The 20475-nt window shown below is 40.3% G+C and overlaps 2 protein-coding genes across 6 annotated transcripts in view; both read right to left on the bottom strand.

Annotated features, from left to right (window-relative positions):
- The window catches only part of STYK1 (serine/threonine/tyrosine kinase 1), a 34143-nt gene extending 33361 nt beyond the window's left edge, over nucleotides 1–782 (bottom strand). Inside the window, exon 1 of one of the 2 annotated variants that reach the window (XM_019633587.1) lies at nucleotides 590–782. The gene's annotated coding sequence lies outside the window, so the exon portion shown is untranslated. The remainder of the gene's footprint in view (nucleotides 1–589) is intronic. The other variant, XM_019633586.1, reaches the window with a different exon arrangement.
- Nucleotides 783–6970: 6188 nt separating this feature from the next.
- YBX3 (Y-box binding protein 3) overlaps nucleotides 6971–20475 on the bottom strand; it is a 22993-nt gene continuing 9488 nt past the window's right edge. The window contains exons 5-10 of one of the 4 annotated variants that reach the window (XM_019633579.1): nucleotides 20125–20247; nucleotides 17026–17229; nucleotides 11532–11626; nucleotides 9723–9894; nucleotides 8649–8744; nucleotides 6971–7537 (exon numbers count right to left, since the gene is read on the bottom strand). In XM_019633579.1, coding sequence (XP_019489124.1) covers nucleotides 8679–8744; nucleotides 9723–9894; nucleotides 11532–11626; nucleotides 17026–17229; nucleotides 20125–20247 — 660 coding nt within the window. In that variant the 3' untranslated portion in view covers nucleotides 6971–7537; nucleotides 8649–8678. Of the gene's footprint in view, nucleotides 7538–8644; nucleotides 8745–9722; nucleotides 9895–11531; nucleotides 11627–17025; nucleotides 17230–20124; nucleotides 20248–20475 lie in introns of all 4 variants that reach the window. The other 3 variants (XM_019633580.1, XM_019633578.1, XM_019633581.1) reach the window with 3 other exon arrangements.

Below are 20475 nucleotides of genomic sequence, written 5' to 3'. Positions count from 1 at the left end.
ATGGGGTGGAGACTGAGGGATTGATAGTGAAACAGGAAAGAGACAGAAAAAGACAGATTAGGAGAAAACAAATTCGGTCGACAAGGAGCAGCACATCACACTGTAGTTTTGAACCAAGGTTATAGCAGGTATCACAGCTCTGCCTTGCGGGTGAGACAGCTGAAGCCGGGAGCAGCGAGCCCAAGGCCACACATCTAAATGACTGTGTGGCCCTGTGACAAGCAATTCCTGTCCCCTTCTTGTTTCTACCCGCCCCTCTCCCCACTGCCCCTCCCCCCCTCCAGGAATACACAGAGGCCCCTCCTCACTAGGCTTTCTGGAAGCTGCTGCTCTTTGCCAACATTACTGAGGCAAGTTCCGTCTCTTGTCATGAAACCATAGAAGCCAAAACCGACAAGATGCTTATTCCAGAGAGATCCAGATTCATTCATCGGGTGATTGTTTGTCCACGTGAAACACAACAGCTGCTCACAGCCATCCCCCTCTCGGCCCTTCTCCCCCTTTTTCTTCCCAAACGCCCAAGTCCACTCCTAGTTGCATCGCTGCTTCCCCCACCCACTCTTCCTACCCCCAACCCCCTATTCCCTACCTTGTCCCTCCTCTGGGTCACTCTGGTTTCAGATGGAACTGGTCCAGCCAGACAGGGAAAAAAAAAAAAAAAAGACCGGTTTGGGTAGGGCAAGGTGTGCCAGCCTCAAGGAAATGCTTTTCAGGCCCTCCTTCCTACCATGGGGCGTGGCTGCCAGCAGAGGATGGAGTTTGGGCGGGTTCCCCACAAAGGGAAGTCTGCGGACACTGGGGTTTTCGGGGCTCACCACACACAAGGCAGCCGGAAACCTCTGATGAAACTGTAAAAGCCGGACTTGTTGCTGATCTACGTATTCACTTCCTTCTCTGGTAGATGCGCAGGTATAAAAGAGACTTCAGTCCAGATGAAAATGGAAAGCCATGATAAAGTGCAACAGCGCCACCTCAGGTTCGACCCCACAGCAGGTGCCTTCCCTGGAGCTCAAAATGGTCAGGATTTGACGTTTAGCTTGATTAGTCCCCTCCAGGGACCATCACAACCCCAAGCTGCTGCTGCGTGCACCACGTAGTATTGACCACTGCTGTGACATGAGGGAATCGTAAGGAATAAGTGAAAATAAAAATCCCAGAACTAGGTAACCACCAGTCATTAGCATATGCTTTCTAAATACTATATGTAGGGAGAGGACTCTCCTCTAGGGGGGCTGAGGAGAACGAGGTAGCTGATGTTACCTGCCCACATGGAATTTACACAGGAAAGACTAAGGAAAAAAATGCACAGCTGAAGGAATTTCAAATTAGATATTAACACCTAAAAGACGTTCAATTAAAGTAATATAGGTTGTCGATAACTTGAATAGGTGACCAATTTGTTCTGCATGCCAAGCAGAGAGGGGCACCCATTACTGCAGGGTAAGTTTGGGTGCCCTGTAATGTGGAGTAGTTAGAGAATGAGGTATTTCCATTTCCTAGTCCTCTCCATTGAGATTTTGATTTCCGTCGGGGCTTTTAAAATTGGATGAACTGTACTAAATATCACTGAATGGTACATTTAAAAATGGTTAATGGTGAATTTTGTTATATCAATTTTATCTCATTATTTTTAAAAGGATGAAGTCTCATCAGTCAACTGTTCTTTCCACCCTTTATGTAATAATCAATCAAGGCCAAATGAACTGATCTGAGCTCCCTATTATGTAATCTCTTACTCATACTTCCTCAAGCATCCTAATCTCCTTCAGAGCAAAGAGTCGCTTACAGTAATTCCTAAGTGCCCTAGCATATTGCTAGATACTCATCCTAACATACAGAATTCTCTTCGAAAATCTTGTATTGTTGGGGCAGCCAGTCAGCTCAGGTGGTTAGAGCGCAGGCTCATAGCACCAAGGTTGCCGGTTCGATTCCCTCATGGGTTAAGGAGTTGCGCCCTCCACAACTAGATTGAAGACAACTACTTGGCTTGGAGCTGATGGGTCCTGGAAAAACGCACTGTTCCCCAATAAAAACTTCTAAAAAAAATCTTGTATTGTCAAGAAGCCATTATGATAGAAGTTACAGCCTCTAGGACCTAAGCACCTAAATATCTAGATCTATAACTATGTCTAGATCTATATCAAGAGAGAGAAACAAAATTTACTCTCCAATTTTATTGATCAACTCAAACAAATGATGACTTTTTAAAATTTCTGAGACAGGGAAAACCCTGGAAATAGCAATGCCCAGACACAGAAACCCTAAGTACAAACTAGACAGAGTGCTAGTTAAACAGAAGATATAAACAGGAGGTCCCACACATTATACTGATGCATAAAGTGGTTAGAAATCTGTTATTTCTCTTTTCTCTCCAAGTGTTCATTCCCTTATAATTTCAGTTGTTACCTCAATCTCAAATTTCCGGCCCTCTGACTCCTTTTCAGCAATACTTCAGTCTCACCATCCCTATCAGACGGTTATTTCTGCACCAGTATTAACTCAGTAAACATTTATTGAGTGTTCATTCTCTGCTCTGCTCATGTTGAGTTCTGAACAGTACAGGAAGTCACACTGGAACATACACTGGGGATCTCTTCTCTCTGCAGCTTCCTCCGCACAAACTTCACTAGATCCTGCTCTCCTCTAAGCTCCTATAACAGCCATCCACTCACAGGCTATTTAGTGTATATTCTCTTGTACAACTCTGCAGTTGTGAGGGATCACAGCTTGAAGTCTGGCGGACTGGACATGCCTGAAATCTATTTACATGAGGCATGGAGAAATCCCAGGGAAATCATTTTACCAGGAAAAACGGAGTCAGAGGGTGAAGGCCTTGCCCAATAATAAGAATTGCATGGTGTTCGGCATCGTGTCTGTCTCCTAAAGGCCTTTGGCCCAAGCCTCATGATTTATAACGGAGTCCTAGGGAAAGGAGACGAAACACAATCGGTAGAGTTATTTCACACACACAAAAATGAAAACCTGTATTAGACCTTCGTGGCATTGCTTTGTAAATGTTTCAAAGGAATTTCATGCAAAAGGGAAGCAGATTCTTCCCACTTGATGTGAAAACACAGCCCAGCTTCACCAAAGGGGGACGGCGAGGGCTTCACGGGATGCTGAGGCCTACCTGCAAGGCTTGCAGGGCACAGGGAAAAAGCAACCGTCATGGAGCTGTACATAGTGAGCAGCAATGCCCAGCACCTGGCTGGGGCTTCTCAGACACTGAGAGAATAGGAGACATCAGCAGAGGGAATCGAGGCCAGGGTAGGAAAATGGAGGACTCTGTGTAGGAGCTGGGGTTTGGGACAGTGGGTGAAAATTTATGAGGTATTCTACTAGCTTGAGGACTCCCAGGGACAGCTGAGGAAAGGGTTAAGATAAACCAGAGGTTCTGCAACCAACTAAAGGCAGAGAGACAAGTTGACATAGACTATCATTCTCAGGGGATCCCCATGTTTACCCCAGCTTGGTATGTCCTTAGGAATGTTGATTACGGGTATTTTAACTTTCCATGTATATATTGTTTCTTTTTAGATTGTGTATTGGTTTTCTGTTGCTGATGTAACAAATTACCACAAACTTGGTGGTTTAAACAATATGAAATTATTACCTTACAGTTTCGTAGGCTAGAAGTCCAACATGGGTCTCTCTGGGAGAAAAATCAAGGTGCTGGCGGGGCTCTTTCCAGAGGCTTTGGGGAGAATCTGTCCCCTAGTTTTTTCCAGCTTCTACAGGCCTTCCACACTCCTTGGCTCGTGAACACCTTTCTCCATCTTCAAAGCCAGCAATGGCCAGTCTAGACCTTCTCACACTGCATGTGTGTTTCTCTGCCATTGTCATATCTGCCTTTCTCTGGCCACAGCTGGGAAAGTTTCTCCCCTTTTAAGGACTTGTGATTATTAGATTGGGCCCACAGGATAATTTCCCACTTAAAGCTCCATAACTTTAGTCACATCAGTCAAGTCTCTTTTGCTATGTAAGGTAACATGGTGACAGGTTCTGACAATTAGGGTGTGCGTTCTTTGGGGAGCCATTATTCTGCTTACCACACATTACCTAGAAGAATTTTTAGTATAAGGTCCATGTTTCATACCTCTTTGTACTACCCGTTTTCTGCAAATAGTAAGAGATCAGTAAACCATAAAAGAAATCTCACTTGCCAACCACTTTTATTCTGGTAAAGAACATACGCTCCATGGGGAAAAACTGTGTGATGTTTTGGGACGTGCTATATGCTCCACTCCTGTTTCTTCCCTTTTCTCCCTCCCGTCTTTCCCTCCCTCCAATCTTGCATATTGCTGTCAGAATGACCTATTCTACACGCAAGTCTTAACCATGTAATACCTCCCACTTAAAATGTTTCAAGTTATTGCGGAGTGAAATCTCTGATTGCACATCTCCATAAACACCTTTCTTTTAATCTCTCAGTCTCTTCCAGTCACACTATTCATATTCCCTACAACAAAAAAACAAGAAGTCCTAAGGCCTCTCACCCCATAAGCATTTACATGCTGTTTCCCACGCTAAATGTACCTTCTCCTCCTCACTTACCTAATAATTAATTCCTCCTGGTTCTTTAGGAGTCACCTCGCCTCCAGGAAGTGTTCCCTGATCTTCACTTCAAATCATCTACAGACTGTCCTGTCTTCTCAGCACCCAGAGTTGTTGTCATTAAAGCTTGTTTCTTCTATTAGGCTCTGTTTTTCCCTTAGGGCAGAGACCACAACTGATCACTATATCTAGACCCTAGCAAAGTACCTGGCACATGTCAAATATGGGAAGATCGAAAAAAAGTGATGGTCTTAAACTTGTCTCAACATGCTTTCAGTTTCATCACCTTGTTTGATCCCTGCAACAGCTTTATGAGGCACAGAAAACAGATATTGTGAAGACCGTGTGGTTTTTTATTGTACTGCATCCCTATTCTGAAAATCTGGGTGATTCTGGAGCTAGTCTGTCTGATGAAACCCTGGGAAAATGACAAAGCTGAAGTCTCATCCTTGCAGAAATTAAGATTATTTTTCCCAGCTCTGCACTGCTACATTTTTCCCCTAGAAATAAAATAGCTGTAACCCTGAAACAGACAAATGGTATTTAGCGGTAAGGGTGTTGGAATTATGAGATAAAGTGTTTATAACAGCAATTTTTAAAAACCCTCAATATTCAATAATAGAGGACTGACAAAATTATGGAAAGCTATATAATGTTACACAACCAGCACAAATGATGAGAGGACTCTACACACACTGATAATGGAACAACGGTAAAAATACTTGGTGGGGAACATAATAAATCTCAAGTGTCAAAAAGTGTATAGCGAGCCGGCCTAGTGGCTCAGTTGGTTAAGAGCTCGCTCAAGAGTTTGAGCTCTGAGCAACAGCAGTTTGAGTCCAGCCCGAGCTGAGCAGCCGCTGAGCTGCCAACAGGTGGCAGGATGGCTCAGCTATAAAAATAAACAAAAAATAAATAAATAAAAACGTATGGCATGTTTTTTTAAGATAGTTAAACAATGTTTGAAATACTCCTTAATCAAATTGCTTTAAAATAAGCAAGAGCAGAAAATTAGAAGAGAGAGAACTGGCTGGACAGTATAGTGACATTACCCATAGAATTTTAAAAACAGGTATATCTAGTTAACTTGTTAGGTAACCACAATTAAAACCCTTTCCCTCTCCCCAAATTTATATCATTTTGCTATTATACACACACACTCATGAACATAGAATATCTGAAACATGTATTTTAGAAACATGCTAACCAGAATTTTTTTATAGAAGACTTCATACCTTTGAATATTTTTACCTTGTGTATATTACCAGCTTTGGTTTCTTTTAAACTTGCAAGTCAATACAAGATTCTTGGACAATCCACTTGCCCCTGCTTGCCGTTTCTTAAACAGGCCAAGTACGGTCCCTCCTTCTTAGAGTCTTTGCATCTGTTCCCCCTGCCTGGAATGTTCTCCAGATATTCAAGTGGTTATTGATCTTCCACTTCAGGACTCCATTTACATATTCTCTTATCATGTAAAACAGCGGTTCTCAACCTTTCACAGGGGTCGCCTAAGACCATCGGAAAACACATATTTTCGATGGTCTTAGGAACGGAGACATTGCTCCTCTATCCGCCTCCAGGCCCACATGCAGACACGCCCACGTCCGAGCACGGGGCGGCCCCTGTGAAGGGCGGCGCCCACAGGCTAAGAACGGCTGGTCTAAAAGGAGAGCCCTCCCCCCAACTCAAGTTAAACTAAGCGCACCTCCTGCAATCATGCCAATCTCTACAATGTTTTAGTTTCCCTTCTAACATTTATTGCCATCTGACATTCAATTTCACATTTGCTTACATATTTGCTTATTCTCTACATTCACTCACTAAAATATAAGCTCACTGGGACTACAGTCTTTTGTTTGTTCTCTCCTAGCCACTAGAATGGTGCTTGGCACCGACCTAGGGTCAATATGTACTGAAGTGATAATTTGAAAGGTGCGGTGGATCTGAGAGGCAGCCATGCAGTACTGACATGTGCTGCCGTTTCCCAACCTAGGGCCCCAAGACTCCCCGTGGGAAGAAATTTGCAGTATGGTTACAAAAAGAGCCCCCTTCCTCTTTCTGAAAGACACACATGTAAACATACAATACCACCTCTGGTTGGAAGTTCAAGGATGTTCGAACTCTAGGAAGCTGTGGACCTAAATGCCATCCAGTCACCTCAAGGAAGACTACTCACAAGGTACAGAGGACCAAACGAAGCACGCCGACGGCCAAACTCAGACACGCACTTGCTCCTTCCCAGCCGCACACTCCAAAAGGCACCCCATTTTCTACTATCTCAAACTCAGATGCCTGCATTTATTAAGTAGCACTAACGCACCTCTACTTTTGGGTTTGAGTTTACTACTAAGTCGTGTGAATGAAGTGGGGGCAAAAACACAAAACATGTACTAAAAGATAAGACATACTCCAGTGATACATCTTTTCCTTTCAAGGGTAAAAATTTTATTTTTGATGAACTTCATACCGCACATTTTCAAAGAGAGTCACATAGGAAAGCAAAATGTTACCCTCCCCTCATCCTAGAAATAAATAAGAAGGCCATAAAATTTCTTTTTAAATCACGACACTTGGAAGTTTAGCACCAGCATCCAAAATGAACAGAAAAGGAAAAACAAGCATTTACTATATATTTCAGATTTCTTTGGTAGGGGTTCACCCCATGTGGTATTAATATTTCTTCTTTCAATTCATATTACCAAAACAGGAAAAACCAGGGGAAAAAAATAAACCTAGTGGTTGCTGAAACTGGGGAGGTTGCTCTCTTGTCTTCTGTGCAGGCATTTCCGGAAAAAATGCTGGAAAAATGGGCTGACATCCTCCTTTTCTAATTGTTTCGTCAAGAATAACAGTAAACATTCCAATGTCCACATCTTGGTTATCAGTCTTCCACTTTATTGCTTCGATGTTTCTTTGGTGTTGATAAGGTCGTGGTGTGCTTTTTGCTTTATTTTTTGAATGGTCATTAAATTCTTTAGGTCACCTGGAAAAAATTATAATCAAACTTATAATGAGTGACAAAATGACTAAGAGTAAAAGACAAAAATGATTGGTTTTTCAATGCAATTCAAAAAACAGCATTTTAAAAGCTCTAAACAAAATCTACACATGTATAACGCTTCCACAGATTTGTACACTATACAGTAATCCAATGGAAACTCTTACTTTTTCATAAAATATTTTTAAAAACCAGGTCAGTACATAACAGTAAAACCACAATAAAGACAACAAGCTAACCTTTATGAAGAGGTTATATGAAAACCATGCCCTGTCTAGCGTTATCTCCCTAAATCTGCAACAACCTCGGTGGGCAAGCCTGGTTAGTATCCCCATTTTACCAGCAGCAGACATTCCTGAGGATAATTAAACTGCTCAAGATCACCTAGCAAATGAGTAGTAGATCCTGGACTGGATATAAAAACCGCTTGGCTAGCACACATTATACTGCACTGCCTCCAAATAAAAAATATTGGTTATCAAAGGGAAAACAAAAGAAAAAACCATTCTAGTTTACTCTATAGATCAGTCGTCTCCTGTTATTAAAACGAGGCCTTGTCAGGTACTTTAAAATTACCAAAGTGGCCACTAGGTGTCACAAAAGTCAAACTTTCAAACATTTCCTCACATGGTATACCATACTAATACTGTAATGGTTAAAAACTGTCTGTGTAGAACAGGGGATGGCAAACTTTTGAGATGAAGAGCCACCAGGGGTCAGCACACTGCAGCTCACAAGCCACATGCGGCTCTGAAGTGAAACTGAAACTGAAAATAAAACTATCCTAGTTTCATTTATAAAATTTTTAAAGAGCTGCATGTGGCTCGCAAGCTGCAGTTTGCCGACCCCTGGTCTAGAAAAAATAATGTGACTCTCATTAACTCTGTCTAAATGTTCACGCCCCCCCCCCCATAGCCTAGCAAAATAAGGTCACTCCCAGAGATACTTTACCACCCAAATTCTTTCTTCAGAATCCCAATGGAGAGGAGGGAATCGCCCAGATGACTAGTTTAGACTGATTATGCCATTGTTGAACATCAATGATATTTAAAAGAAAATACCAATTGAAGCCTGGGCTGCCCAAGCTCTCACCTACTGATGGTGAAGGTGCCTGGGGAGCCTGTTGTTACTCAGCACTGCTCTGCTCGGTGGCTGGAGCAGGGTTCTCAGATGGCACTTCGCCTGCCTTGGTCTAAAAACACAAAACAAAACCACAAACCAGAAATGAATCAATTCAGGTGAAAGTAGAAAGTTCAAAACTAACAGTCTCAAAAGTTGGAATCTTCCTGCTTATGAAGGCAAATCATTGTGCAAAATTTTAACTACTCTCAAGTATAAGTCAAAACTCAGTACCGCAGAAGAATGGCTTCCAAATGACAACTCAACAGCAAGATGCTCCGTAACAAACAAAAAGTCCATGATATACAATTACCTTCCACACGCCTTAGAGGCAAGTTTCTGTCGGTAAATGCTGTTCTTTGTTTGGACAGCCCTAAACATTTTAGCTCTGAATCCCCACTGGTATGGATACTTCTTTCAGAGAATGTTAATTTAGTTGAATTCAAATATTTGGTTTGGGTTTCCGCAGAGCATACTCTCTATATATACATGGATCTTGAGCAAAATGTTAATATACATATAAATACATATAAAAATATATAGTCTATATGTAATATATAAAATGTTATGTGTAAAATATATATTAGTGTCATAATAAGTAACATTTTGTTTTTATATAAAGATACATATTTATACCAGGGATGGAACGCTTTGGAAAACGTTGCTCAAGCAGTAGTTTGCCGTAATCAGAAGTGTCTGGACGCTGATGGTAACCACTTTGAGCACCTCTTTTAATTGCAAAAGTCAAATGTGACTTGTAGTCATCTTTTGTTATAAGTACATATTGAGTATTACAATTTTCATACAGTTTTTTTTCTTTCTTAAAATGTGTATACATTTTTTTGGCACCCTCTGTATTATATTGGGTTGTCAGGAAAGTCATGACATATTTTTCTATGTTTTTCAATGCAAAAATGCGTCATGACTTTCCCAACGACCCAATATATAAGTGTCAGTTATCAGATGACTAAACCACTCAGAATAAACTAGAGGACTAAAGCTGGACGTGACCTAAGGATGCTCTGGCAACAGCCACTCTGGCTGGACCTACCTCTTTGCCATCTTGTGCAGGAGCATTAGGAGGACGGGGACGCCGCCGATAGTTGTAGGGGCGCCGGTACCCACGGCGAGCAGATGGCTGGTTTGGACCATTGGCTGCTTGTTGATTCTCTTTATCTTCAGCCTCTCCCACAGCTGGGGCAGGACGTGGGCGAGGAGGTCCCCTAGAGCACAGAGCACAAAAAAAGAGAACAAGTGCAACAGGACAGGGGTCCTCAAGAACATACGTTTTATTCATTTTTAAAGATTAAAAAGTAAAGTGACTGGTACTTATTGCTAGAATTCTGCACAGGCTAATGCATATGAAACAAAGTTCTGGTGAGAACAACCTGTTTTTCCATAATCTTGCTCCTTCACCTGAATACCTACTTGTCATGAATAAACACATACTGAATACATACTATGTTCCTACCAGGCACTTAGCTAAGCACCGAGGATAGGAAAATAAAAGCAGTGGTGGTCTGCTATTTGTTCTCTATCTGCCCTCCATGAACACAGTTTAGTGGAAACTAAGGGGATTAAACATGGGAAGAAAACCAGCCAGAAGCTGTACTGCTGTGTTTTCATGTTAAGGATTTAATTTCAATGCCAATTCTCAGAGTTAGATTTATAGTGAGAAAACCAAGAGGTTTAGAAAGGGTTTGTATCTGGTTGAACCTTATATATAGGATTGCTGCTTTTATAAGTAAAAAAAGGTCAAATATAACTTTCCCAAGATCACACCGCTAGGAATTGACAGACCTGGGATTCACATATGGTCCTGTCGCCTCTCTATTTTCATTATGACATTTCTATGAAGCCTCTTTTATTAGCAAGTTCTTAGAAATTAGTCATTAGAGTGATTATGTCTAAAACTGGAATGAATCTTGTGAGGAAAATAGGATGTAGAATGGTACAAATCCTTTCCCCAAATACCACACTTACTCTCCTTGTAATAAACCCATACTGCCAAAGTTTAAGGGAGTATAAATGTCATTCAGGAATGAAGCTGTTGTTTTCCCCACTTATCCTCAAGCATAGGGTACATGAACAAGAAGGCTTATAACATAAAAAGCTGAAAAAGGACCTTAGGGAGTCTAGCCCAATTTGCAGTCTTCACAGGGATGAAAGCACAAATCAAGTAACCCGCTCCCTCACTGATATTAACATCATGGGTAGTAATAATATCTACTCTTTATTGAGGACTTATTATAGGCACCATACTAATTATCTTAGATGCATTATACATTTAAGCCTGCTGACAATTACAGAATATTCCTTAATGTCCATTTTATTGACCTGGTGACTAAGTGTTAGAGAGTCCAGAAACTTGCCAGAGAAGATACAGCTCTAATTGCAGGGTGGGAATTTAAACACAGATAATTTGATCTGCAGCCTGTTTTAATCCTTATGCTAGACTGGCTCGATTACATAATATTCAGTCTCCCAATTACTTTCTGGCACTCAATTCTTCCTCCATTTGTAGCACTACCATCAAATTACTCATCAATTAATTTCAGTTTATTTCATTAAATATAGTAAAAAATAAGTATTAATGTATATCATGTGGAAGTTATCAAATATAAATAATGCTTTGCTGCCAGGATAACTAAAAATTCTAATTGTTTAAATAGGGGGAAATGTCACAAGGCCATCTGAAAACATAGACTGCAGAGTCCCCCCAAAACTTGGACATACAGTTAAAGCAGCCACATCTTCTAATGTGTGTTAAGTCCACAAAGCAGACCCACAATATCCTCATCCATTCTACTTTCACTCAGGTCCTTTAGCCAGTCATGAGTTAGTGGAAAATGCTGCATACCTACGGTACCTTGGACGGTAAGTTGGATTTCGATGAACCGGTCCCTGAAGTTGTCCCTCCGGGACTCCATCCTTCATCTCTCCAATCTCACCAGCCTAGAAGGCAAAAGAGCTGATAATGAGTGTCATGCTACAGAATATGAGACACAGAACACACAGCTGCATTCAGAATTTTTTTTTTTTTTGAAAAGTAAAAAAATAAAAGGCATCCTTGCAAAGCTGGGAACTCTCAACTATAACAGGGAACTATATTAATCAGATCTCTACAAATGATAGGAAAGAAAGAAAAACTCACTCCCACTAGAGCAGCCTTATCCTAAAACACCTAATTTTATTTTACAGTATTAATTTAACTTTTTATTAAAGTGCTCCATTCATCTCTTGACAACCCAAAGTGTAACAGGAAATGGAATGATATACCACATTGAGCAATGAGAATCTTTTCAATCTTTACAAATTCAAACCCGCCAATTCTACAAATTGGGTAAACCTTCAATATCATGAATGGTTTCTACATTCAAAGCCTCTCCCACACCACTTAACCATGACTTCATCTCTGATTTCTTCCTTTCACAATTTCTCCCTTGTATCTATTTGCACTATTTAAGTACAACATTTTAAAACATAAAATACACTCTCTTGATAAATTTATGTTAAGCTAGGGGAATAAAATAATTTTACTGTAGAACTTAGAGGGGAAGAAAGAACTTAAAGCTAACAACAACAAAAAAAATCCCACCAACAATCTGTGAAATTCTTTACAATATAGCCACATCTCAACCTTTTTTTCCTCGAAACTAATATCCCTTCTCCATATGCACTAAGAAAACAGAAGCAATCAGAAAATAATTTCTACATTCTTTCACTATCAAATCTACCAAGCTACCTACATTTGTATTCGTTTTCTTCTCATTCCACTGGATAAGCGCTCCAAGTTCATATCCAAAGCCAAGCCCTCTCTTGCCTAGAACTCTGTATCCCTTCTTCTCTCCTTCACTGTGGATGTTCTCCCTTCTCTATTCCAGCATTTCCACCCAGGTATATAAACATGCTGAAACAGCACCCACTGTTTTCCATTATTTTATTTTGGAACAAACTTACAAGAAAGTCGAAAGTATAGAATCTAATCCTCTAACCCCATTCAAGTTTCACCAGTTGTCCCAATAATGTCCTTTACAGCAAAAAGACCCACTTAAAACCACACACTGAATTTAGCTGTCTCTCTGTCTGGCACACTTCTTCAGTCTTGACTTGGTTTTCATCACCTTGACACTTTTAAAGATTACAGACCAGACAGTTTGTAAAATACCTCTCCGTGTAGGTTTCGGTGTTTCCCGTGATTTAGTTTATGCATCTTTGGCAGGGAAGCCACAAAAGTGGCACTGCACCCTGTCAGATGGAGTATGGTTTCCATTTGTCCCGTTACTGACAAAATGTGTGTTGAGGAATAGACAAGGTGGTATCTGCCAAGGCTCGTCTGCCATAGGTTTACTTGTTTCCCCTTTGCAATTAATGAGGATTTTGTGAAGAAGTACTTTCAAAGTCTGTAAATATTTCATTCCTCAGAAAATTCTCCATATATTCATTTATTTATTTATACTTGTATAGATTCATGGTTTTCTATTTTATTCAATGAGCTATAATCTGTTACTATCATTACCGGCCAGTGGGAGCCCTTTCAAGCTGGCCTATGTCCCTTTGACATGTCTCCAACATTCCCTGAGCACTTCCTGGCTTCCTGGCACAACAAGATGTTCCAGGCTCACATTGTACTTTCTCTGGCCCAGCTCTGAAATCAGCTAGTTCTCCCAAAGAGCTTCCTTTGATGGGAGAATGATATTTGAAACCTCAATGCTACCAAGGTGTCACTGATCTCAGGCCATTTCAGTAGAAATAAGGAACAAGCACACACGCACGCACACGCGCGCACACACACACAAATATGTATGTGCATACACACACTGTAAGTTACACGTGTGTGTGTGTGTGTGTGTGTGTGTGTGTGTGTGTGTGTGTGTGGCATTTGATCTGCCCATCTAATGGCATTAGGAGTAAGTTGTCGGTGAGGCAAGGGGTAAGGAAAGCCAGGAGAGAGCTCACTCAATGTAAAAACAAAGTCAAATCGAACCAAAACCTTGCCCTGACCCCATATCCTCCTCCAGATACTGCCCCATTTCTTTTGAGCGCCTTTACAAATACACACACACACACTCAAGGAAACCCATCACCACCACCACCACAGAAACCTCCTCAAAGGAAAAGAGAACACCTCTTCTTCCTCCCCATTGGCTCGCTCTTAAATTCATTCTAATCTGATTTTTGTCCTCACCATACCACTAACCTCCAAGTTACCAAACCCAGTTATCAATTTTCAACCCAAATTCCTCCGTCTATCAACAGCATTTAGCACAGTATTTCCTTCTTGAAAAACATTCTCCCTATCTGTTCCTTGTCATGGTCGTTGCTGGGCTCTTCATCTTCCTAATCTATAACTGTTGGTGTGCCCCAGAACTCAGTCCCAGGATCAATTTTCTACCTATACGCATTTTATAATTAAGTCTAATCCTACCCATGCCTTTAAACATGTTTCTATGACTCCAAAGTTATATCGACAGTCTCATTTCTCCCCTTCAGGCTCTCTTTGGCCTTTGCAGTTCTGTTCCCTCTGCCACGTACACCCTTCCCCGTATCTGGATGACTTTCTCCCTTGCTTCACCTAGGTCTCTTCTCAAATACAGCACCAAAGACTCTGTCAACCACCTTATCCAAAGTGACAACTTCCTAACTCAAGCCACTTTCTACCTCTTGACTGCCTACTTGACATCTACACTTGGAGGTACAATTTAATGTGGAAAAAAGCCCTCCAAATGATTTCCACGTCTCCCCCAAACCTGCTCTTTTTTCAGTCTTCCTGTTTGTTTAAATAAAAAACCACAGGTTACCTTACTCCTCATAACACACATTCACTCCAGCAACATATGCAGTCAATTTTATGTTTAAAACATTTTCTAAATCTGACCACTTATCACACCTCTGCCAGCACTCTAATCCATGCCATGACCATCTCTCCAGAGAAAAATTATAGCAGCTGGCCTCCCTATTTGTTGCCTCCTACAGTCCAGCTTCTATGAACAGTTAATGGTCTCTTAAATATGTTTCTTCTTTGTTTACATTCCTTCACCGGCTTTTTATCACATTTAGAGTATGCCGCTAGTCCTCATCACAGCCCACCAGGCATGCTTGGTCTGCCCTAAGGTATCACCCGAATCTCACCTCCTACCCCTCTCCTCCCACTCGTACCATCCCCACCACGTGAGCTTTCATTTAGTTCTCTGAACAAGCAAAGCTGCTTCTTCCTCAGGAACTTTGATTTTTACACACACAGACACACACACACAGACACACACACACAGACACACACACACACACACACACACACACGAGATAGAAACAGCAATTAACATATATAAAGAATAGGAGTTTACTAGAATGACAGAACGGGAGGAGCACTGGCAGACAGACTGAGTTTAACTCAGTCTCTACCACTTCTTGCCCAGGTAACCTTAGGTGATAAGTTGCTGCTTTTTTTAAATACTCAAATCTCTTCATCTGTAACAACAACAACAACAACAAGGAAACCACTGTGAACTTTATAAAGCTGTAGGGAACACTGAATAAGAACTGATTTCAAACATCTGCCACTTGGCAGATGCCACACAATGTTGCTCCCTTTCCTCTATCATAATATTTTTCTCCAAGACTACAAAGGGTTGATATCATCTCAGTAACCAATTCTACTTAATTTTCAAATACATAGAATTATTATCTTTAAAAAATGGAAGTCATTTGGTCACTGATCATGCTATATTATGTCCATGTTACATAAGGGACATAGTATTGGCCTGTACAGTATCATTTTTTTCCTGGGTCCAATAAATTTCATACTTTTATATATAGAAAATGTTGGCAGACTCTTCTATTTGACCTCAATAATTTTTACCATCCTAGAGACCTCTCTACTCTTAAGCCATTACACTGACAGCCTTGAGGTAGCCTAGGTATATGGAAGAAGTTAGGGATTTTCACTTGCTGCTGTTGGTTAGCTTAAACAGACCTCTTACTCACTGAACATCCAAATGTGGTATGTGTCAGAAAGAGTCTAAGGGAAAACTGTTAAAAGAATTTAAGACAGCTTTTATTTCAGATACGAAATGGGTAGTAAATTCAGCCCAAGTTAAAACAACTAAATGCAGTTATCAGAATAAGCACATTTTTTTAAAAACTTGTTTCCAACCAGCTTCTGCAAATGATGTTCTACACGGCAGTAAAGAATCACCTTCAGTTCCTATGGTGAAACATACTTCATTTCAAACCATGTGGAAAATAATCAGCATGTTCTCAAAAAATATAACATGTGTATATGCTAAATACTAAGAATGATTATTTCAGGAAGGAGGTACTACCATACGGAAAATAAATGTATGTTACCCTTTCACTGGCTCTTCCCCTTCTCATTTCCTAGAAGCCCGGAAGTGCTGCCCTAAAGAAATCTACTAACTATGCCGCATGTACCCAATCGCTCCATATACGTAAGTCTACTCGTTATTTTTAGCACATTTGTCAGGGACAGCTGTTAAAGAGTGTAAGGGAAAAAACAAGAAGCAATGTAGAAAGAACACAGTCATGCATGATAGGATAGCAAAGAACAGACTGAACATAATGTTCAGTCAAAACACTCAGTGGAAAAACAAAAAAACAAAAACCAAGGACACTAAGAAGAAAAATTTGTCACTAGTGATAACAAAAATTATGCCCTATCCTATTTCCCAAGTTTCTGAGGACTGCAAATTTGGTATAAGGTCAGCCTCACAATAGCTATGTCAATATTTTGCAGTAAAAAAGGAGAATCAATCAATAATCAACAATCTCCACTCTGTGGTAGCTTTTCTTAATAATCCACACTATCACATCTAAATTAAGGACTTATTAGATGTTAGCTATCTGAGGCACTGTGCTGAAGTCTTTACCTTTGATTTAATCATCACAACCCATGATGAACATACATTATTATCCCCATTCAATGCATGGACAAGTGAATCTCTCTAAAGCTCAGTTTTCTCAAAAGCTCACCAATAAAATACAGCAGAGACAAGATTCAAATCCTGGCCTGCCCGACTTCAGAGTTTAAGCTCTTATGCATACTATCTCGACTTCCTTTTCTTTATCCTTCCATAAACTAGAAACTGTACCCTATCCACCTGGGTCCTCAATTACAGGCATGGCTCATGTGGTTGTGCTTTTAGAAATGTTACTAGAATGAATGAATGCTCTGAGAAAGCAGGCTACAGGCCTTGCCTCAGCTTTTTGTACCATCGAGAAGCCACAAGCAAGGTTTTATTTCCGGCAGCTGGTGTTGGAGGAGGAGGAAGAAGAGGAGGCAGAGGAAGGATGGAGGGGTGAGGACTGCTGAAGAGAAGTCCCAGGTGCACTTTTACCTGCATTCTGTTGGGATGGGGAAAGACCCGTGAGCGGCGGTCAAAGGTCTGTCCCACGTGGTAAGGCGGGAACCGCCGCCGGTACTGAGGGCGATACTGGGGGCGGCGCAGCTGACTCCGGGCCCCAGAGAACTGCCCATCAGTGGCAGGGGGGTCAAATCCTTCACTGCTGCCGCTCCCTTCCTCCTCCTCCTCCCCAGCGTACTAGCGAAGCAAAGAAACAGAGGTTCAGAAGAAGTTTCAGCAAGGAAAGAACCAAAGAATACCATTTAGGATGAATATCACCCAAAGAAAAAAACCTCCCCCAAAGGAATAATCCCTTCTATTATACAGACAAAATGCATTTAACCCAGATCATCATATGATCACCTGGGATAAACTACATTAAGATTAAAGTAGATCTATGCAGATAAAATTCCAAGAAGCAGAAAAAGCAAAAGCAATCAACCCATAATGAATTCAACAGTCGTCTGATTAGAACTGATGAGTATTAGTTGACCAACCACCCAAAGAACACCTACAAGTGTGTGTCTCCCAACATCTGCCATTCACCGAGGCAAAGTCAGGACAGTCAAGAAAATATATATTTTGTAGTACTATCAACAGTTTGTTCTAAATGGTATACTTCCTGCAGCTGTTCTCCGAGTGTGGACGGGGTCTCTGAAACCCTTCAGGGGGCTATCGAGGTCAAATTATTCTCATAATGCTAAGAAGATGCCATTTGCTTGCTCCCATTTCATTCTGTCATGAGTGTGTGGTAGGGTCCCCCAGAGCTACAATGACATGGTCTCTCAGTGGACTGAATGCCAAAGGAGATACGAGAATCCAGCTGTCTTCTATTAAAGCAGACATAAGAGATTTGCAAAAACGTAAAGCAACACCACTCTTCTCACTCAATTTAAAAAAATATAGTTTTCATTACAAACGTTATTTTTATTTACATGTAACGAGTTTATTTTACACCAACTGAATATCTTTTAAATTCCTGCTTTAGTTTCTCCTATGATAAATATTAATAGATATAAACAAATAGACATTAACACATAAATAAATACTCTGGGATCCTCAATAATATTTAAGCATCTAAATGGGTCCAAAAACCAAAAAAGCTGAGAACCACTGACTTGTGGCATCGTTTTCTTCACATGTTTTGAAATTAAGTTTTAATGGTGCTTTAATAGATACAGTAAAAGATACAGGCAGTTTCTAAATATAGGCCTTACTAACAAAGAGAATTATTGACTTATTTTATACTTTTTCCTGTATTTAAACTACCATATCATTTACTAATATTTTACATTAAAAAATAGACAGCCAAACTTCCCTCCAAGAATTTTTTATTTCAAATCTTACTTTAAAGGGGGATAATGCAAATGCCAAAGGTAGTCTTCAGGAAAGTGACTGTAGTTTTAAAAATGAATAAATTAAAAATTAACAAAGTAATGAACTGTTTCTTTTGGGGGTGAAGTATTTAAAATTTAGAGCCCTTCAGATCAAGCCCACAGGGGAGCAGTAAATTCCCCAAGAGGAACAGCTTCAACTAGAGCCTCAGCCAGTCTAATTTCAGAAAAATCATGCCATTCTACACTTGGTAAAACTTGTATCAGATATGATCGCCAATTATATAGACACAGGTTTCATAAATTGTTTTTCTTTTTAGGCTTTTCTGTACATTTTTGTTTTATACAGCCAAATCGTTCATTAGGAGTTTTACAAAATAAAAATAGTGGCAGCACCACTGCCAAACATGTTCTTGAGCTGTAAAGACCTAAAAGACATTACAAACGAAAATCTTTACTTAGTACACTTTCAAAACTGAAACAATTTTATTTCTAAACATCTTTTACATGTATTACTTCAGAATTCCCAGCTGAGGAGAAAAGTCTTTAAAGGAAAATTTTTCACTAAAGGCTTTCTGCCATTTTTACTTCTGAATTAACCTAGGATTCGAAATTATCACAACTAGAGCTCTATGAATCTGATGAACCTGAATTAACATGGCATAGGAAATGCTATACCAGCTCATGCCAACCCCTGCCCCCTGAAGCTTATTAAAAATCAAACAGAATAAGCAAAACATGGGTAGGAAAAATACTGAAATAAAAAAACCGAGGAATCATAAAGAATCTGATAAAAATCAATTTGGGCAGGGTGTGACGGTGATAGAATGAAGAGGGAAAGCTTTCTGATAAGCAGAAAGATGCAAATCTACTCAAGCATGGGATCATTCCCAATATGCAGGTATTTTATTCTGGTGTGATTTTTCAAGTTTTTTTTGGATGACTTAAATAGCCACAATCCTGGGCTCACAAGGCATCTTGAATCTTATTCTGCAGTGCCAATTCCAGTACTAACTCTAGAAACATCAAAAAACGGCTTGAATCCATAGGATCCTCATGACCACAAATGAATGGGGCTCTTCCTGGGTCATCTGAGAGTACGTGAAATTGAGTCTCCTAAGAAAACTCGAGCCAGACTTGGTTGTAAATCCTTTCATTTGAATTGCTACCAATCTGAAGAACTGAAAATCCAGAGAATTACTTACTACTTCTTTACTTTAAAATAATGGGAAAATGCTATGCTAAATAAAACAGCTACTTAGTTGAGTACATTTAATATTTGTGTGACCAGCACTGTTTATTGCCTATTCCTAAACTATTCCTTATTCTTCCCTGCCAACCAAACGCTGATTTTCTCATAGATCAACAGTACCAGTGCCCAGGGATGAACAGATTTAAGCCAACCACAGAAATCCCATTCCCTTTCCCAGTAAATGCCATTAAGACTGGGTCCTGGCCAGATAAAAGAGCCCAATGAAGAGAATGCCTTCTTGACAACCTTGGTACTAATTAAGGCTTCTTGTTGCAAGATAACTCACTGTTATTTGCAGCCAAAAACATACAAAGTGACACAGCTTTTGACTGGCAAGTTTCCAATGAGACCAGTGACTATGGATAAATGCTAGGCACAAAAAATTTCCCATCCAAAAAAAAATAATTTTGTCTCTCTAAGAGAAAATACAGCATTTATTGTTTCCAAGTACATACACTTAATTTTAGATGTGAACGTTTTTCTAATTATAGGAAGAGACCAACATACATTACGGGGAGGTCCACGGCGTCTGCCATAGTAGCCACGTCTGTAACGGCGCCGATCAGCAGCATAACGGCTCCCTTCTACAGGAACTCCATCTGGGCCAGTCACATTGGCTGCTTCTGCACCCTGCGACAGAAAATAAAGACAGCCTCAAATTTTAAAATAAGTTAAACTAACCACCCCCAAAACCAGCCTTAGATAGCCAGTGTTCAAGATTGGCAGAATTTACAAACAATTCTTACAGTGACCTCAAAAACACACCTAAGATTTAATAAGATGAGTAAGGTATTTGCTGTCTTGATTGAAATGTGTATAGCTCGTTTGCTCACACAACCTAAACTTTGCCTTCTTGTT

Source organism: Hipposideros armiger, unplaced genomic scaffold (genome assembly GCF_001890085.2).
Source record: "Hipposideros armiger isolate ML-2016 unplaced genomic scaffold, ASM189008v1 scaffold_1345, whole genome shotgun sequence".
Taxonomy (NCBI): domain Eukaryota; kingdom Metazoa; phylum Chordata; class Mammalia; order Chiroptera; family Hipposideridae; genus Hipposideros; species Hipposideros armiger.
This window is presented reverse-complemented; position numbering and strand designations above follow the sequence as displayed.